Genomic DNA, 14,540 nt, shown 5'->3' with positions numbered 1-14,540 from the left:
TCTTAAAGGTCCAATTTGATTGAGGAACGAAATGTACTCAATCTTATCGTGTTTGAAAATTACGTAAGAGTTTTAAATTCATATTATTTTTAATTTATTGGAGCAAATATTGTTATACGAACATGATGAAAACTATGAATATGTCACATTTAACTGTTGTTTTTATTATTATCGTTGTTGTTTTGTTACGGTCAAAGGGTAACTTTAATAGTAAAAATGAGAAATAAACATAATTAAAATACAAATCTAATTACGTCTTCAATCAATGTAACTTACCGTTGATTCATGAATGAATTCTTGTTACGATTAGCAAATTGATAAACGTGTGACGTATGACTTCATATTCAAAACCACACGTATACCTAGCAAGATGGGTATAAATGAAATAACAGGAGGGACTTGAATTGAAAAGAAAAGGGAAAATAGAAAGAAAGAATGGTGTGTTTTGGGCAACATATATTATGGAAAATGATTATGATTCCTAAAAGTAGAATTTGGTGGGAATTGAATAACATAGGAATAAATCCAAAGAGAGGTTAAGATGGATATATGATATGAATGATTTGAAACAAAAGAAGGTGCATGAACCTCTTTCCATTCAATTATTTAAATCTTAAGGTGCAATACAATGTTTAGTTTTTTCATTCCATTCTCTTCCTTTCTAAGACATATGTTTAATGCTTTTTATTTTTATTTTTTTTCTTTTCAGCTTTATAAATATAAAACGTGCAGATTGGTCGATGTTGTTTACGAGAACTGGGCTTTGTTTTATTGGGCCCATTGAAGCCCAATAGGTTGCCCACTCAGCTCGGACTCGCTTTATTTTATTGGGCCCAATGGTCATACAAAACCCTAAACCATAAGTTTACAAACCCTTCTATTCCAATTCCTATTCCTATATGGTTTGGTTCGATTTAAAGCTAAAATTATATCGAATAAAAAAATAAAAAAATAAATCTTATCTGAAATCAAACCAAACCGCTCATCTATGTCAAATCAAATCGAAACCAAATCACTTAAGTATAAATATTAAGATCGAAATCCTTTACGAACATCATACGTTAATAAAAGTCCTACAAAGTTACAAACATAGATTAAATTAATTCTTACAAAGTTGCACTTATACCTTACTCTAAGTTCTACTTATATATTTAATTATTTATTTATATATATACAATTCTTTTAAAAATAAAGTGGTTCGGTTCGGTTTTAAAATCAGTTTAATGTCTTAAACCGAACCGAACCGCATAAGAATCTGTTTCACTTTAACACAAGTCGAATTGGACTACATGCATTTTTTTTTGTTCGATTGCGGTCTGATTTTCAACTACTTTTTAGCACCCTTCATTTCTATCACATGTTCTCATCTTCTTTAATTTAAAAGAAAAGTGTTTTTTCATTTTTTTTTGTTTTAAATGCTCATGTGATTGATTGAGTTTGGGAGTTTTGGGTTTGAAATTTGGTTGTTATTGTAAACTCTTCTCCACTTGTTTGAAGAAGTTGGAGGATTGTTTCTTTTTTGCTGTATCCCAGTGGTTTTCTTTGTTCTATTTGTAAGATTAGAATGATTTCAAAGTTGATAAATTCTCTTCCAAAAGAAAACATTTGTTTCAAATCAATGATCATCTAAGCATGAAATTAGAGCATAGAGTTAAACACTCGACATAAGATATTACACTTTCATCCCCCAAAAATTTAATTAGTTCATAAACCCTAACTCCTAAGATCATATGAACTTTTTTTAAAAAAATTTTGGACAAATGTCTTTTCATGCATTGTAAATTCATGAATTTCAGTTTGTACGAAAAGAAAAACGTTTGAATGAACTAAACATTAGTTCATTGGTTGATTTGATTCTATTATTTTAAGTAAAAAATCGTCATTTTCACATTATTATCTATTTGATCAAATCAAATAAAGAAGATTTAATACAAAAATTGTGGTTTACAATCATCGATCCTAAACTCTTTTTTCATTTTCAAAATGAATCAGTAGAGTGTTGAATTTGATTGAGGGATGAAAGTGAAATGGACCCATTTCTTAAGCTTTTTATTTTACCATAATGGCTCTATTCATTTGTCCTATTCAACTATTAATTAAACCCCTTTTGTATTGTTCTCTTCCTCCTTATTATCCCATGCAAATTAAATAATTAAAACCTATAAATTTTGGTTTATTTATGTTTGGTTCGATAATCTTTTTTTTTGTTTTTGTTTTTTAAAATCAATTCAATACACATTCTTACTTCTATCATTAAATTTATTTTTCCTTGTTATCTACTATTTTTTTAGTCAATTTTTTAAATTTTAAAATTAAAAAAAGTCGCTCTTAAATTTATATTTTAATTTGACAAAGATTTTATTTTGTAAAATCGAACCTTAATTTTCAAACAAACTAAACGAGAAAATGAAATAATATCAAATTGTGTTTTTTTTTAAATAAAAATAAATGTATAGACACTGTTTATGCCAAAATTTGAAAATAAAGAAAAATAGTTTTTAAGGTATGTGAGATAAGAATTTAACTATTATACTCTAAAAACAATATGTAAAATATGGTAAAAATAATGAAAAAAATATGTACTTAATTTTCAAAAATAGAAAATAAAAAGGCAAAATTATTACTAAATGAACCATAAATAATAACAAATTATTTATATCATACTAAAGTTTCCACGACATTCGGAGATAAAAGTGAATCAATATTTTCTCATTTCATCCTAAAAAAAATCATAAAACAATAAATAAGAAGTAAACACCAAAATATAAATGTTAATACAATATATAAAGGAATTTTTATTCATACATTAAAAAAAAAACTATTTAATATATATAATAAAAAAAGAACTTAAATGATATATAGATTTTGCTTAAATAGTTTCAATTTTTTTTACTATATTTAAAAACTAAAAAATTTCTTTCTAACTCAAAATTTAGATTGAATAAAACTAATTCAATGAATGGGTTTATACTTCAAATCTATAGTCAATTTTTAAAATTGGTTTTTGTTTAGAGTTTTGAAAGACAAAGGTTTTACAAAAACTATAAACAAATACTCATTCAAGAGAAAATAAGACGTAATTAATTAATTGAGAAGTGTAAGCTAAGTGCAAAGCCAAAAGCATAGAAACACTTCAAATTGTCTTAAATATCAATTAAGAAGTCTAGTAATTAATTGTGATTGAAATATTATAGTTTTTATTATGACATTTGAATATCTTTTCCTTTGAATAATAAACATTATGCTGTATTTTTTTTTAATAAGCTCTCATGCTCCACATTTTTTCCTAATCTCAAGTAGTATTTATTTTCTTCACATATTAATATTAATATGGAGTTGAGAAATAATAAGTGGGGTATTAATTTGCACTAAAAAGGGTGGACAAATTAAAATTAATTATGTTTGGGGGTATGTCCAAACCCAAAGGTTAATAATTAATTAATAATGTAATGAAGCAAAGTTAGGGCAGGGTGCAAAGTGATGAGTGACATTTGACTAATAATAAGAATAAAGTTAATACATTTTGACCCAAAGTTTTATCAAGGGGAGACAACGAAACTTAGATAGAGGGATTAATAATAATAATAACAACAACAATAATGATCACAATAATAATGATGATTATGAAAAAGCCATGTGCGCATCCAGGTGGCATGGCATCCCACCATTTGTGGGCCAATATCACCCAAAATTTTGCTATTGAAGCAATAGAAATTTTTTAATACACTTTGATATGATATGATATATTAAACAATATGAATATGGGGGATGTGAGGAATTATTATTATTATTAGAAGTTAGAAGTACTTCCACTGATCATCACTTTGATATATGTATATATATATTGGACCCAAAAATGAAAATGCTGAAGTGTTTCCTCCCTTGAATTTAGAGGGAACTATTATTGTAAGTACTTATGTAGTTATAAGGCCATGGTCCTACGCAAGGGGGATTGTTTTGGGGGGAGGTGGAGAGGAACGACGTCGTGTAGTGGGGGAATGGGGGGGCCACGTGGGCATGTGAGGCCAGCGTGGCAATGAAGTAGAGACAGCGCAGAATATTTGAAGGTAAGGAGGCAAAGGGCATGTGGGCTTTCTTTTGTTGTTTCATTGCGGGTTGTACGCATTCTCATATACGGATATTCCCACTTTATCACCATTGGAAAAATAAATTACTTTGCTATGTATCTTCATGAAGAATTAATATACAAAGGTGTATGAATGATGAGTTGGTTTCTTGTTACATTTGTTTTCCAAAGTGGTAATTGATAATCTTAATAGGGGTGAAGATTTATTCTAAGTTTTGATTTTATCTTTAGAGACGGTATATTGAAAGTTTAATGAAACTATTGTACATGTAAGGAAGTGAATGATTCTAGGATTGGATAGCTGGAGGTGCGGGTGGCACGACAAACGGCTGAAGGTTGGGAAGCAGAACGGTGGACGACAAAATGACGTTCAGCTTTTTACGACATGCAGTTGGGTGTTTCAGTGTGGGAGAGAGAGTTCGTGAGTAGAGGGAGAGATTGTTTAGATGTTGAGAATCTCACATTAAAGAGATTAAATTAACCAAGAAGACTCGGTTACTTCTCTCATTGTCAATTGGTTTTGAGATGAGAGAAAAATGGAGAATTTTTTAGGAAAGTAAAAAAAAATGGGGGAAAATCTAAGGAGGGTTTTAAAAAGTTGGGTTATTCATTGCACGTCGACAAACATTTAAAATATTTGTCCACACACAATACGTATAGAAATCCAACTTAAAAATTTTTCTTAAGACCAATAAACTTTTTGCCAACGCAATGAAATTAGCACATTCTACTATTTGTCCACATTGTTTTACATTGCGAGAAAAAACTGTCGGCAGAGACCAAAATTCTTGTAGTGTAAATAGTTACTAATGATATCTTAAAAATATTGATCAAAGTAGATTGGATGACGAGACCTATTAGAGAGTTTAGAGTACCAATGGAGAGAACCTTGATAAGACCTAAGAGTCATTGACGGAAGAGCATATATATATATATATAGTAGTTTAGATTTAGTGATTTCATAAGAAATTAGGTTAGATTGAAGGTAGTTAAAATGTTTGAGGAGAGAATTTAGAAGGATAGCTTAGTTAGAGGACTTGTGAAGTAGCGTACAACCATAGAGGTCTTAATAGTGTCTAGTGATCATATCATGAAGATTCTAGTAATACTCTAGTGATACCATGCAATAGCACGCGATAAAGATCCCATTAGTTTTTAGCAATGTCATGAAAGTCCTAATGTAGTGCCTATTGGTATACCATGGACATCCTTTATATATAATAGTACCCAAGATAAATTTTAGTAATGTTTGGCGATACCATAAAGGTCATAAGAAGGATTGCATGTAGTATAGAGTATCTAGGCCATAGCAATATTCAACGTTCATTCAAACCTTCATACTAGGTCGGATTGGTAATCATGTCAAACGTCCATAGCAAACAATTTATAAGAAAAGTCAGGATGAAAGTGAGAGATTTAGGAGTGTAATTAAAGTGTATATATATTGAAAATTGAATGATTATATTATAAGATACGATTAATGTGATTAGGTCCCATAGAGTTGTATAATCAAAATTGACCACACAACTTGGCAAAACATTGCTAGCCACGTGCTTCCCCAACCTGCCTTCTCTTATTTAAATATTTATTACTTCAATAATATTAAAACTATATTATTATTATTCATTGTATATAATTATTACCATTATGACGTCATCTCGGCTTTTATTATTCTCTAACCTACCATACTCTAAACTACAAATTTCATTAATTAATCTGTTAGTTTAATTGTTATTTGGTTAAGCTTAATTCGTCATGTGTACCGTGAAAATATCTCAATTATGTATTTAATATTTGACATTAACCACTAAGCTAAAATAAATTAACATCTAAACTCCTTCCAACTTTTCCAACCTATTTATATTGACTTCTTTATTACGTCTTCTTCTTAATTCCCTTAATTTCTCTTCCTACTCTCGTTTATTTAATTTGGTTGTGTACGTTATATTTCAATTTCAATTTAATTAACCTATACGATTCTAGTTACACGTCTACTTTTCTTTTAAGAACGACTACATATAGAGTTAAAAGAATTCAATCTTATAATAAATATATATATATAGAAGTGAGCATCATGATTTAGGTTTTAATTTCGCCTATGTTCACTCTAAAATGTATATTTATACTTTTTATATCACTTGAATTATTGTCATACTCTTGAATATTAGGTTTTATGTAGTTTAATTCTACTATGTATATGTACGTGACCATGAAATAAAACAAGTAGACTTGGACGTATACAATATGTTGCATATTAAACACGTTATCTTTTTTATTTTGTTATTACATATATGGTTTGAGTCTAATATAAGACTTATATATATATATTTTTAAGGTAACATGCATTAATTTTCTTTTCGGTTTTTGATTATATATCTTACTTTAAACCAATGTTCTTAAAAACCCTAATATTAAAAAAATCATTTTATTTTTCAATTTTGGAACATATTACTTCATTAGAGAATAAAAAGTTCCTTTTAATTAAAACAAATGAAATCAAAATAAAAATTAGAGTTGAAATTAAATTATATATATTTATTTTAAGAATTCAACCATCTTTACAAGTTACAGAAATGAATAATGCTTCCAGAAATAAGTAGAAATGTCAGAAATTTCCATATTTAGCTTTAGAAACAATCAAAAGGCTTCTTAGTGGTTAGCCTACATTTTCCTCTTTCTCCTTTCTTTTGAAACTTACATTATTACATCATCATATACATAAAACCACTCTTAAAAACACTTTTATCTCTAAACCTACACTAAATTGATCGAGGACGAGAATTGATCTTTTAGAAAGAATAAAGAAAAAACTTAGGGTAAAGTCATGCATTTATTTACTTTCTACGTCAATTCAATTTAATTATACATTTTTAATATTGACGTCGCTTCAATTAAATTAATTTAACATAAACGGTCCACGCCGGTTAATATATTCGAAAGAGTTTTAATTAAGTATTTCAATGTTATATCAACTTTCATTTATGATAAAAATTGGTTGAGATCTAGTGGTAGGTATAAATATAGTAATTATATTTAAAATAATTAATTATCTAATAATATTTTTAAAAATTTACAAATAGTAAAATCTGTTAAAGTCTATCACTAATAAACCACACGTTAGTTTAGGGCTGATACACCATAAGATTCTATTATAGATAAATTTTACTATATTTGTAATTTTTTTAAAATGGTGTTTATTATAATTACTCTTCAAATTCTAGTAATTCAATTCAAAATTTTTATAAGGATAGAGAAAATTTTAATATGATTTTTCATCTTTTTATATAAGTAATTTGTTAGAGTGAACTTAACCAGATGGCAATTGACGTAATTTTACATTACCAAAATAAAAGGTTCAAATTCCTTGATTCTACAATTGCTATATTGAACTATTTTTGGTATATTGAACTATTTTTGGTATTGAGTTGTAAAAAGTTTAGATTTTAGGTTATTAATTTACATAGTAGTGTCTATATATTTTTTTCTATTTTGAACGTAATTCAATTAATAAGATATTAATTCATTCGAAATTTACTAGTTCATATTTCTACACATACAATATTGTCAGGTAAAAAAAAAAAATCAATAATGGTTTAAGTATATATATCTATTTGGTCAACTAAATTTTAAATGATGTAATGATTTTGAAGTGAAAGTTGAAAGATACATTTAACAAATTTCAAAATTCATTAATCAAATAGATACGTAAACTTGTAAAATTCAGCTTAAAATTAACAAGAAATAAGTAAACTTTGAGTGATGAAGTAAAAAAGATGAAGTTTTTAGTTGAATTAAATCAATGAAAGATATTATTCAAATAAAATTGAGTATAAGAAAAAGAATTAGTAAAGCAGTGTCGGCGAAGGAAGAATGCATTATCAAAATACCAATTTAGTTCAAAGAAAAATATCCACTAAACCCTAAACACAAAGTCCCCACATCCAATTTCCCTTTTAACATTCATATGGATGGATATAAACAAACAAGTAAAGATTATGGATGAGTGTGATTAACCATTGTTGGACAATATTTGAGTTATTTTGAAAGTTGACGTGAATAATGAAGTAAGAAACAAGTGAATCAAAACTCTTTCAAACTGTTAAAGTTAAGTTTATAGAATGTGATTTGAAAGTTGGTGAGAGGGATGGAAAATCCTATTTTGTAGAGTTGGGATTTTGGAGGTTATTACCTATGACTTTTGTGTCAAGTTTGTGGTAGGGCTAAAAGTAGTTTGATCTTTTAACTAAAAATTAGTAAGTGAAGGATTGTTCATGTCATGTGGGGACTGACGACTGAGGTACACTACATCCTAAAATAATCAAAGAGAGAAAAAGAAAAGAGAAAGGAGCGTGGCTCGCTTGAAATAATAACTAGAAGAAAAAGTACAAGAAGGGATTTGTGTATTTTTGTTCAAAAATTTCTTTTTTTGGGGTAATGAAAAAATTACAACTTTTGGTTGTGATGGGAGGTGGATCGTGGGGGAAAAAAGGACTTGTCATACACAAATCCCATTTGGGTTTGGCGGGGAAAGCAAGATCCCAGAATGTTTAATCCTTGAATCATTTCTTTCTCTTTTTTGGAGATTGCCTTTTGATTTCCCTTAACTGCTCACACTCTTCGATCTTAACTTCCCAGTTCTCTTTTCTTTTTCTTTTTTTTTTTTGAAAACCGCTTCAGTTTTCACCAATGGAGTGGTTAGTAGTGGAATGAACTTGTTCAAACTTTGGGTTTCGACTGATTTCGAGTTGGGTTTTTGTTGGAAGTGTTAATTCATTAACCCAAATCGAGAAAATTAAAGTGGGATGGAATCTCGTATGGATCAGTATGAGATCATGGAGCAGATCGGTCGCGGGGCTTTTGGAGCCGCTATTCTTGTCAATCACAAATCCGAAAAGAAGAAGTGTGTTTCTCTTCTTCTTCTTCTTCTTCTTCTTCTTTACTTTTTGTTCTGTTGATATTTTGATTTCACATTGATTGATTCGTTCATTTGGGATCTTCAGATACGTTTTGAAGAAGATCAGGCTCGCTCGCCAGACCGAGCGATGTCGAAGATCTGCTCATCAAGAGGTTTGATTAACATTCTACTTCATCTCGTTTCGTTTTCCCAATTTGAATAATGAGTTAAAAACTTTATATTTCTTTTTCCATTTCCTGGTTTAATGGCAGATGGCTTTGATAGCCCGAGTTCAACATCCTTATATTGTTGAATTTAAAGAAGCTTGGGTTGAGAAGGTCAGTATTCGTTTCTTCAATCTTCTTTCACTTCATGATGCTAAGCCTTCTCCAAAATTGTTGATAGTTTTTGATCTCCAAATGCAGGGGTGTTATGTTTGTATTGTTACCGGATATTGTGAAGGTGGAGATATGTGAGTTAATTTCTCTTTGGAGACTTTCCCGATCAATGATTAAGAAGCAGAAAGTGGAGTTTGAATCATTTTTATTTTATAACTTGTCTTCTATAACAGGGCAGAGCTGATGAAAAAGTCAAACGGGATGCACTTTCCTGAAGAGGTGCTTTCATTTTGTCTATTCTTATTCTCACTGCTTTTTTCTTCTTTCTTTTGAACAATTGATTATTGATAATATGATGAAAATAGTAAAACTTGGTAGTTGGGTGCTTATGTTTTATTGTTGACCAGAAACTCTGCAAGTGGTTTACACAGCTTCTATTGGCGGTTGAGTACCTGCATTCAAACTTTGTTCTGCATCGCGATCTTAAAGTATGCATTTCGCTGTTCGAAGATATTGTAATTGTGTAATGCTTGTACTAATTTTAGCTTCTAAGGCTCGTGTCAACTTTGCTTTGCAGTGTTCCAACATCTTTCTCACTAAGGATAAGGATGTCCGTCTTGGTAAGTTGTACAACTTTCTTCAGTCCTAAATTTCTAATTACGTTAGTACTTACTTTTGAATTGTCATGGTGACTTGGCTTGCTATTGCATTACCTTAATGTAGGGGATTTTGGACTTGCCAAGACATTGAAAGCAGACGACTTGGCTTCTTCAGTATGGCCCCTACACTTGAACTGCATTGTATTCTGATTCACATTTCTCTGAAATGGGAGGATTTTGTTGTTTGATAGTGTCCTTTTTTCTGTTATGTTAGCAGTTGGCTGATGTTAACATTATTATTTTCCTGTTTCTGTTTGGACTCTGTTTATAAAATTGATGCTGATATGTATGTTGAAGATTAAGGTTTTGACTTGTTATATAGGACTATTGTTTTGATGCTTAAAGAAAATATAATTTAGCTTTTAATTCCTTCACTGAACTTACATTTCACTGTTCTAGTTCCTATATTTTAGTCAATTGGGTTTTCATCAATCATATTTGGCTAATCACCTTTTGCAGCTAACAGATGGTGGATATTAATGAGAACAATACATTAGCTGATTATTTTTCTTGTTTGATTTGTAACTTCCCTCCAATATTTTATGGTCGTTGGACTTGTACAATTTTGATTGATCACTCATTTAAAAAAAAAAAAAAACAGTTGAAGGATAGTAACTTGGAGTAATATGTTTGCGGATTATGTCTTATTTATGCTGCATATAACATTGATTAGACCTTTATCTATCAGATCAGATTGAAGGTTTGCCAAGTGGCCATAGCCTCCATTTGTAGAGAGATGAAGATACTTAGGCCTTTATTCTATAAAATTAGTTCTATTTCATATTGGGGATGCTATTTCTGTAATCCTTTTTTATGCTAACAAATTTTAATACTGGACCGTAGAGATCAGAAACTACTATTCTCATTTGTCAATGAAATTAAACAGTGAAAATAGAAGTTCCTGTGTGTGACTGAAGATAATGGTTATATTGTGTGCATTTGTGATTAGGTGGTTGGAACTCCCAATTACATGTGTCCTGAACTTCTAGCTGATATTCCTTATGGCTTCAAATCTGACATTTGGTCTCTTGGTAAGCATTCTGCAATCACACTAAACTACCTTTGGCTTCAATTTTCCATCACTAAGCTGTTATTTTTTCATTAGGTTGTTGTATGTATGAGATGGCCGCACATCGCCCAGCATTTAAAGCTTTTGTAAGAATCAGTGCATTTTCACTAATTATATCTAAATTTTGGTTTGAGGGATGTCATAGCTTTTATGCATCCTCCAAAACTTGCCTGGCTTTAAAGTCTCATTTGTGCATATGATGCTTAAACTACAGGCATTGATCTTCTTCTTTACAAATGATTAATTTGACATTGGATAACTGTTTTCAGGATATGGCAGGACTCATTAGCAAAATTAATCGCTCATCCATTGGTCCCTTGCCATCCTGCTATTCTCCATCCTTGTAAGTCTAAAATTACAGGTCAATCAAGTTTATTGCATTATGATATGATGTTGTGAAAAATCAAATATCCCTAGAATTTATTTATTTTGTTAAGCAAACCAAGCTGCCATTGAAAAGGATGATATAATTTACAAAGGTATACAAGTAGGCGAACTCACAAAAAGAGTCCTCATCAAAATTAAAGATCTGATTACCAAACTTTCTTTCTTTCTTTCGTTTTTTTACAGTTTGTTTTTGCTTGCGTTCTTTAGTTTTTGAAGAACCTGATTCATTAATCAATTTCACTTCAGGTTTCTTATTTTCCACATTGTGAACAACTTTTATTGACAAGTGGATAGGGTTTTCTGTTTTAGATTTTCGAAAGTTTCATTTATTATTGTGCATTTATGACCTTAGCTGCACGTTATAGCCAGCATATGTATTTTCTTAACGAAGAGATAATATGCTTGAAGAACTAACTTCGTAAATTGAGACGACTTAATTCTTGATTTCTTGTGCAGTCTAATTTTGAAACCCTTACTCTTTTCTACATGCAGGAAAACACTTATTAAGGGCATGTTACGAAAGAATCCAGAGCATAGACCAAATGTTAGCTTTTCCTCGTATTTACATTGTACAGACTTTAAGATTTTTCTACCAGCAGGATTTGACGTTATCTATTTTTATTTCTCAATTGGTCAGGCTTCTGAGCTTTTAAAGCACCCGTATCTGCAACCTTATGTTGAACAATACCGTCCTTCCATTAGTCCTAATGTAGATTTTTCGCCAGATAAGCCTAGGTTGACGCGTGATTCTCGGAGGAGTATGGCAGAGAGTCAAAACAGTAACAGTTCAAACAGTGATAGGGACAGTTTGTTCTCGAGTGACAAAAATACTCCAGCGATGACAGCAAACTGTGATGAAAAAGTCACCGATAGTGATATGGCATCTGTTGATGATCATGAGGGATCTGAGCCCCTCCTTCCTTGTGAAGAACAAACTCATAATGTATGCTCTCTAAAAGTGAATGATCCAATGCATCCCAAGCCTTCTCAAGAAGACCAATCTAATTCCGAATCAAGACGACCAAAGACCATTCGAAATATAATGTTAGCTTTGAAGGAAGGAAAAGCTAGGGAAAATTATTCACCAGTTCGAGGCAACCGTGCGAAGTCTGGAGTTGCATCAAACCAAAAAGCATTTGCTGACGTGCCACCTAAAGTCATCAAACCTCCCATGGCAGTGCCTGGTTCTAAGTCTAGTCCAGATACACCTATCACTGTGTCTACAAAGGCAAATATTGAATCCTCAAGAAGAAACCAAGCTGTATCTACTCCAAAGCATCAGGTAGACGTAGAACAACTAAGCTTCATTTATCCAAGTTTATTTCTGTTTGGTTTAGGAGTCATTAATATTTGATGTTTTCTTGTTATATAGCTACCTGTGGTTGATCCCACACCAAAGACTAGACCGAGACACGACAGTTCTCCCCCTCTTTGTCGCCCGGTGAAACCAGTGGAAGATGGAGTTTCTTCCAAGTCAAGACAAAAAACCCCTCCTAGTTTGCTTAGACGACCTTCATTTCCGGTACGGACGAGGCAAGTTGGGCAGCAAGATGTTCCAGATGCAGTAAGTTCCACAGAAAGGATTCGTCAAAAGGAAACACTTCCAGAGGAGAGGACTTGTCATAAAGTGCACAGTAGCCACCAAGATCATGTCGTGTCTGTGGAGTTAACAAAAGAGACACAACATACCTCTTCAGAACATTGTTCTAAAGGAATGCAAACTGACAGTAGTAATTCTGTTTCATCTTCGGTGTCGATTCAGGGATTTGAAATTTGTGATGATGCAGCAACTCCATTTGCTGATATAGCCGAGCCAGTTTTTGACCATCAAAATATTGAACATGATGAAATTGAAGAAATACATCCTCCTGTCTGCTCACCTTCTTTGCAGTATGAGATCTCCGAACATAACCTATTAGAGGACAAGGGAAACCACGGAGTTTATGACAAATCAACAACAAAATGCTCCTTTGAAACCTCCAGCGACAATGTTAATCTTCACAATACTGAGGCTGGTATTAAGAAAGAGAGTCCCAGTGTGGAACTCGATCATCCACTGAGATCTGAAGGAAGATTTATCTTTAAAGACGATATACCCATAAGCATGCCAACCAATGGATCCAATATGGTATCAGAGCAAATTACAATCTCTTCGCATGGGGATGACAAATTCACGGTAAGGGAACTTCTATCCTCCGTTGCAGAACCTGCTACACCCTTGGTAGCTTCTCCAAGTTCATCAACCCACAAGTGTTTGCTACCAGATAAAGTAACCACTTTGCACACTTCCTCAGCTGAGAAGCTGGCCGGTAGCCATCTTCCTGCAGCTTTTGATGATGTGATACATGTCATACGACATAGTAGTTTCCGAGTTGGAAGTGAGCAGCCAGTAACAGAAAACTTGGAGGTGGGTGTTCAGAATGTTGACGTGGGTAAGTTAGTTACTGTGGTGAAGGATGAACTAGAGTTGAAGAATGGAACCACCACCACACCTTTGACTCTCAAGTCCAGTAGTTGCTCTGATGCCCTGTGTTCGAAGCCAAATACTTCTGAGCACTCGGCTATCAAAGAATCGACTGGTGCAAACCCTCCGATGTTGCCAACGACAAACTCTGATTCAACTGAGCATACAAAACCCGTCACTCCTGTGGTTGAAGAGGAAGTGCCAGCAAAGGAAACATTGGATGTGAAATCTTTTAGGCAAAGGGCTGAGGCACTTGAAGGGCTGCTAGAATTATCTGCAGAGTTACTACAACATAATAGATTGGAAGAACTAGCAGTTGTTCTGAAGCCATTTGGGAAAGACAAGGTCTCTCCAAGAGAGACAGCAATCTGGCTAGCAAGGAGTCTCAAAGGAATGATGATCGAAGACAATGCCAGGAGTTCATGAATCTTCATTCAGTTTTTTCTGATTTCAAACTTAATTATTTGGGGAATCGGGAGTGCTATTTGTATTCTAGACCAGTGTCCATTTTTTTTTCTTTTGCCTTATCTGTAGTTTCTTTAATGCAATCTCATGTTGTACATAGTGACAATACAGATTAATAAACGTGCAATTCTTTTCAAGTGACAGTAGTCGTTTTGTTAATATTATAGAATCAAGTGT

General features: G+C 32.0%; 1 protein-coding gene across 1 annotated transcript; it reads left to right on the top strand.

The window, feature by feature from the left end:
* The first annotated feature begins 8,354 nt into the window (after nt 1–8,354).
* On the top strand, nt 8,355–14,506 carry LOC101220506 (serine/threonine-protein kinase Nek5). Its single transcript, XM_011659289.2, has 14 exons — nt 8,355–8,987; nt 9,088–9,154; nt 9,254–9,319; nt 9,407–9,453; nt 9,553–9,598; nt 9,727–9,807; nt 9,897–9,939; nt 10,043–10,092; nt 10,928–11,009; nt 11,084–11,133; nt 11,317–11,390; nt 11,927–11,978; nt 12,072–12,716; nt 12,807–14,506. The coding sequence occupies exons 1-14, from the start codon at nt 8,890–8,892 to the stop codon at nt 14,322–14,324; spliced, it is 2,919 nt and encodes a 972-aa protein (XP_011657591.1). The 5' UTR covers nt 8,355–8,889; the 3' UTR covers nt 14,325–14,506.
* Nucleotides 14,507–14,540: the final 34 nt, after the last annotated feature.

Source organism: Cucumis sativus, chromosome 6 (genome assembly GCF_000004075.3).
Source record: "Cucumis sativus cultivar 9930 chromosome 6, Cucumber_9930_V3, whole genome shotgun sequence".
Taxonomy (NCBI): domain Eukaryota; kingdom Viridiplantae; phylum Streptophyta; class Magnoliopsida; order Cucurbitales; family Cucurbitaceae; genus Cucumis; species Cucumis sativus.
This window is presented reverse-complemented; position numbering and strand designations above follow the sequence as displayed.

Excerpts from the sequence above, each read along its gene's own strand:
- LOC101220506 (XM_011659289.2), top strand. The coding sequence starts at position 8,890 with ATGGAATCTCGTATGGATCAGTATGAGATCATGGAGCAGATCGGTCGC. Across the intron at positions 8,988-9,087 it reads CACAAATCCGAAAAGAAGAA|ATACGTTTTGAAGAAGATCA; the intron begins GTGTGTTTCTCT and ends TGGGATCTTCAG. Across the intron at positions 9,808-9,896 it reads TTCTGCATCGCGATCTTAAA|TGTTCCAACATCTTTCTCAC; the intron begins GTATGCATTTCG and ends TTTGCTTTGCAG.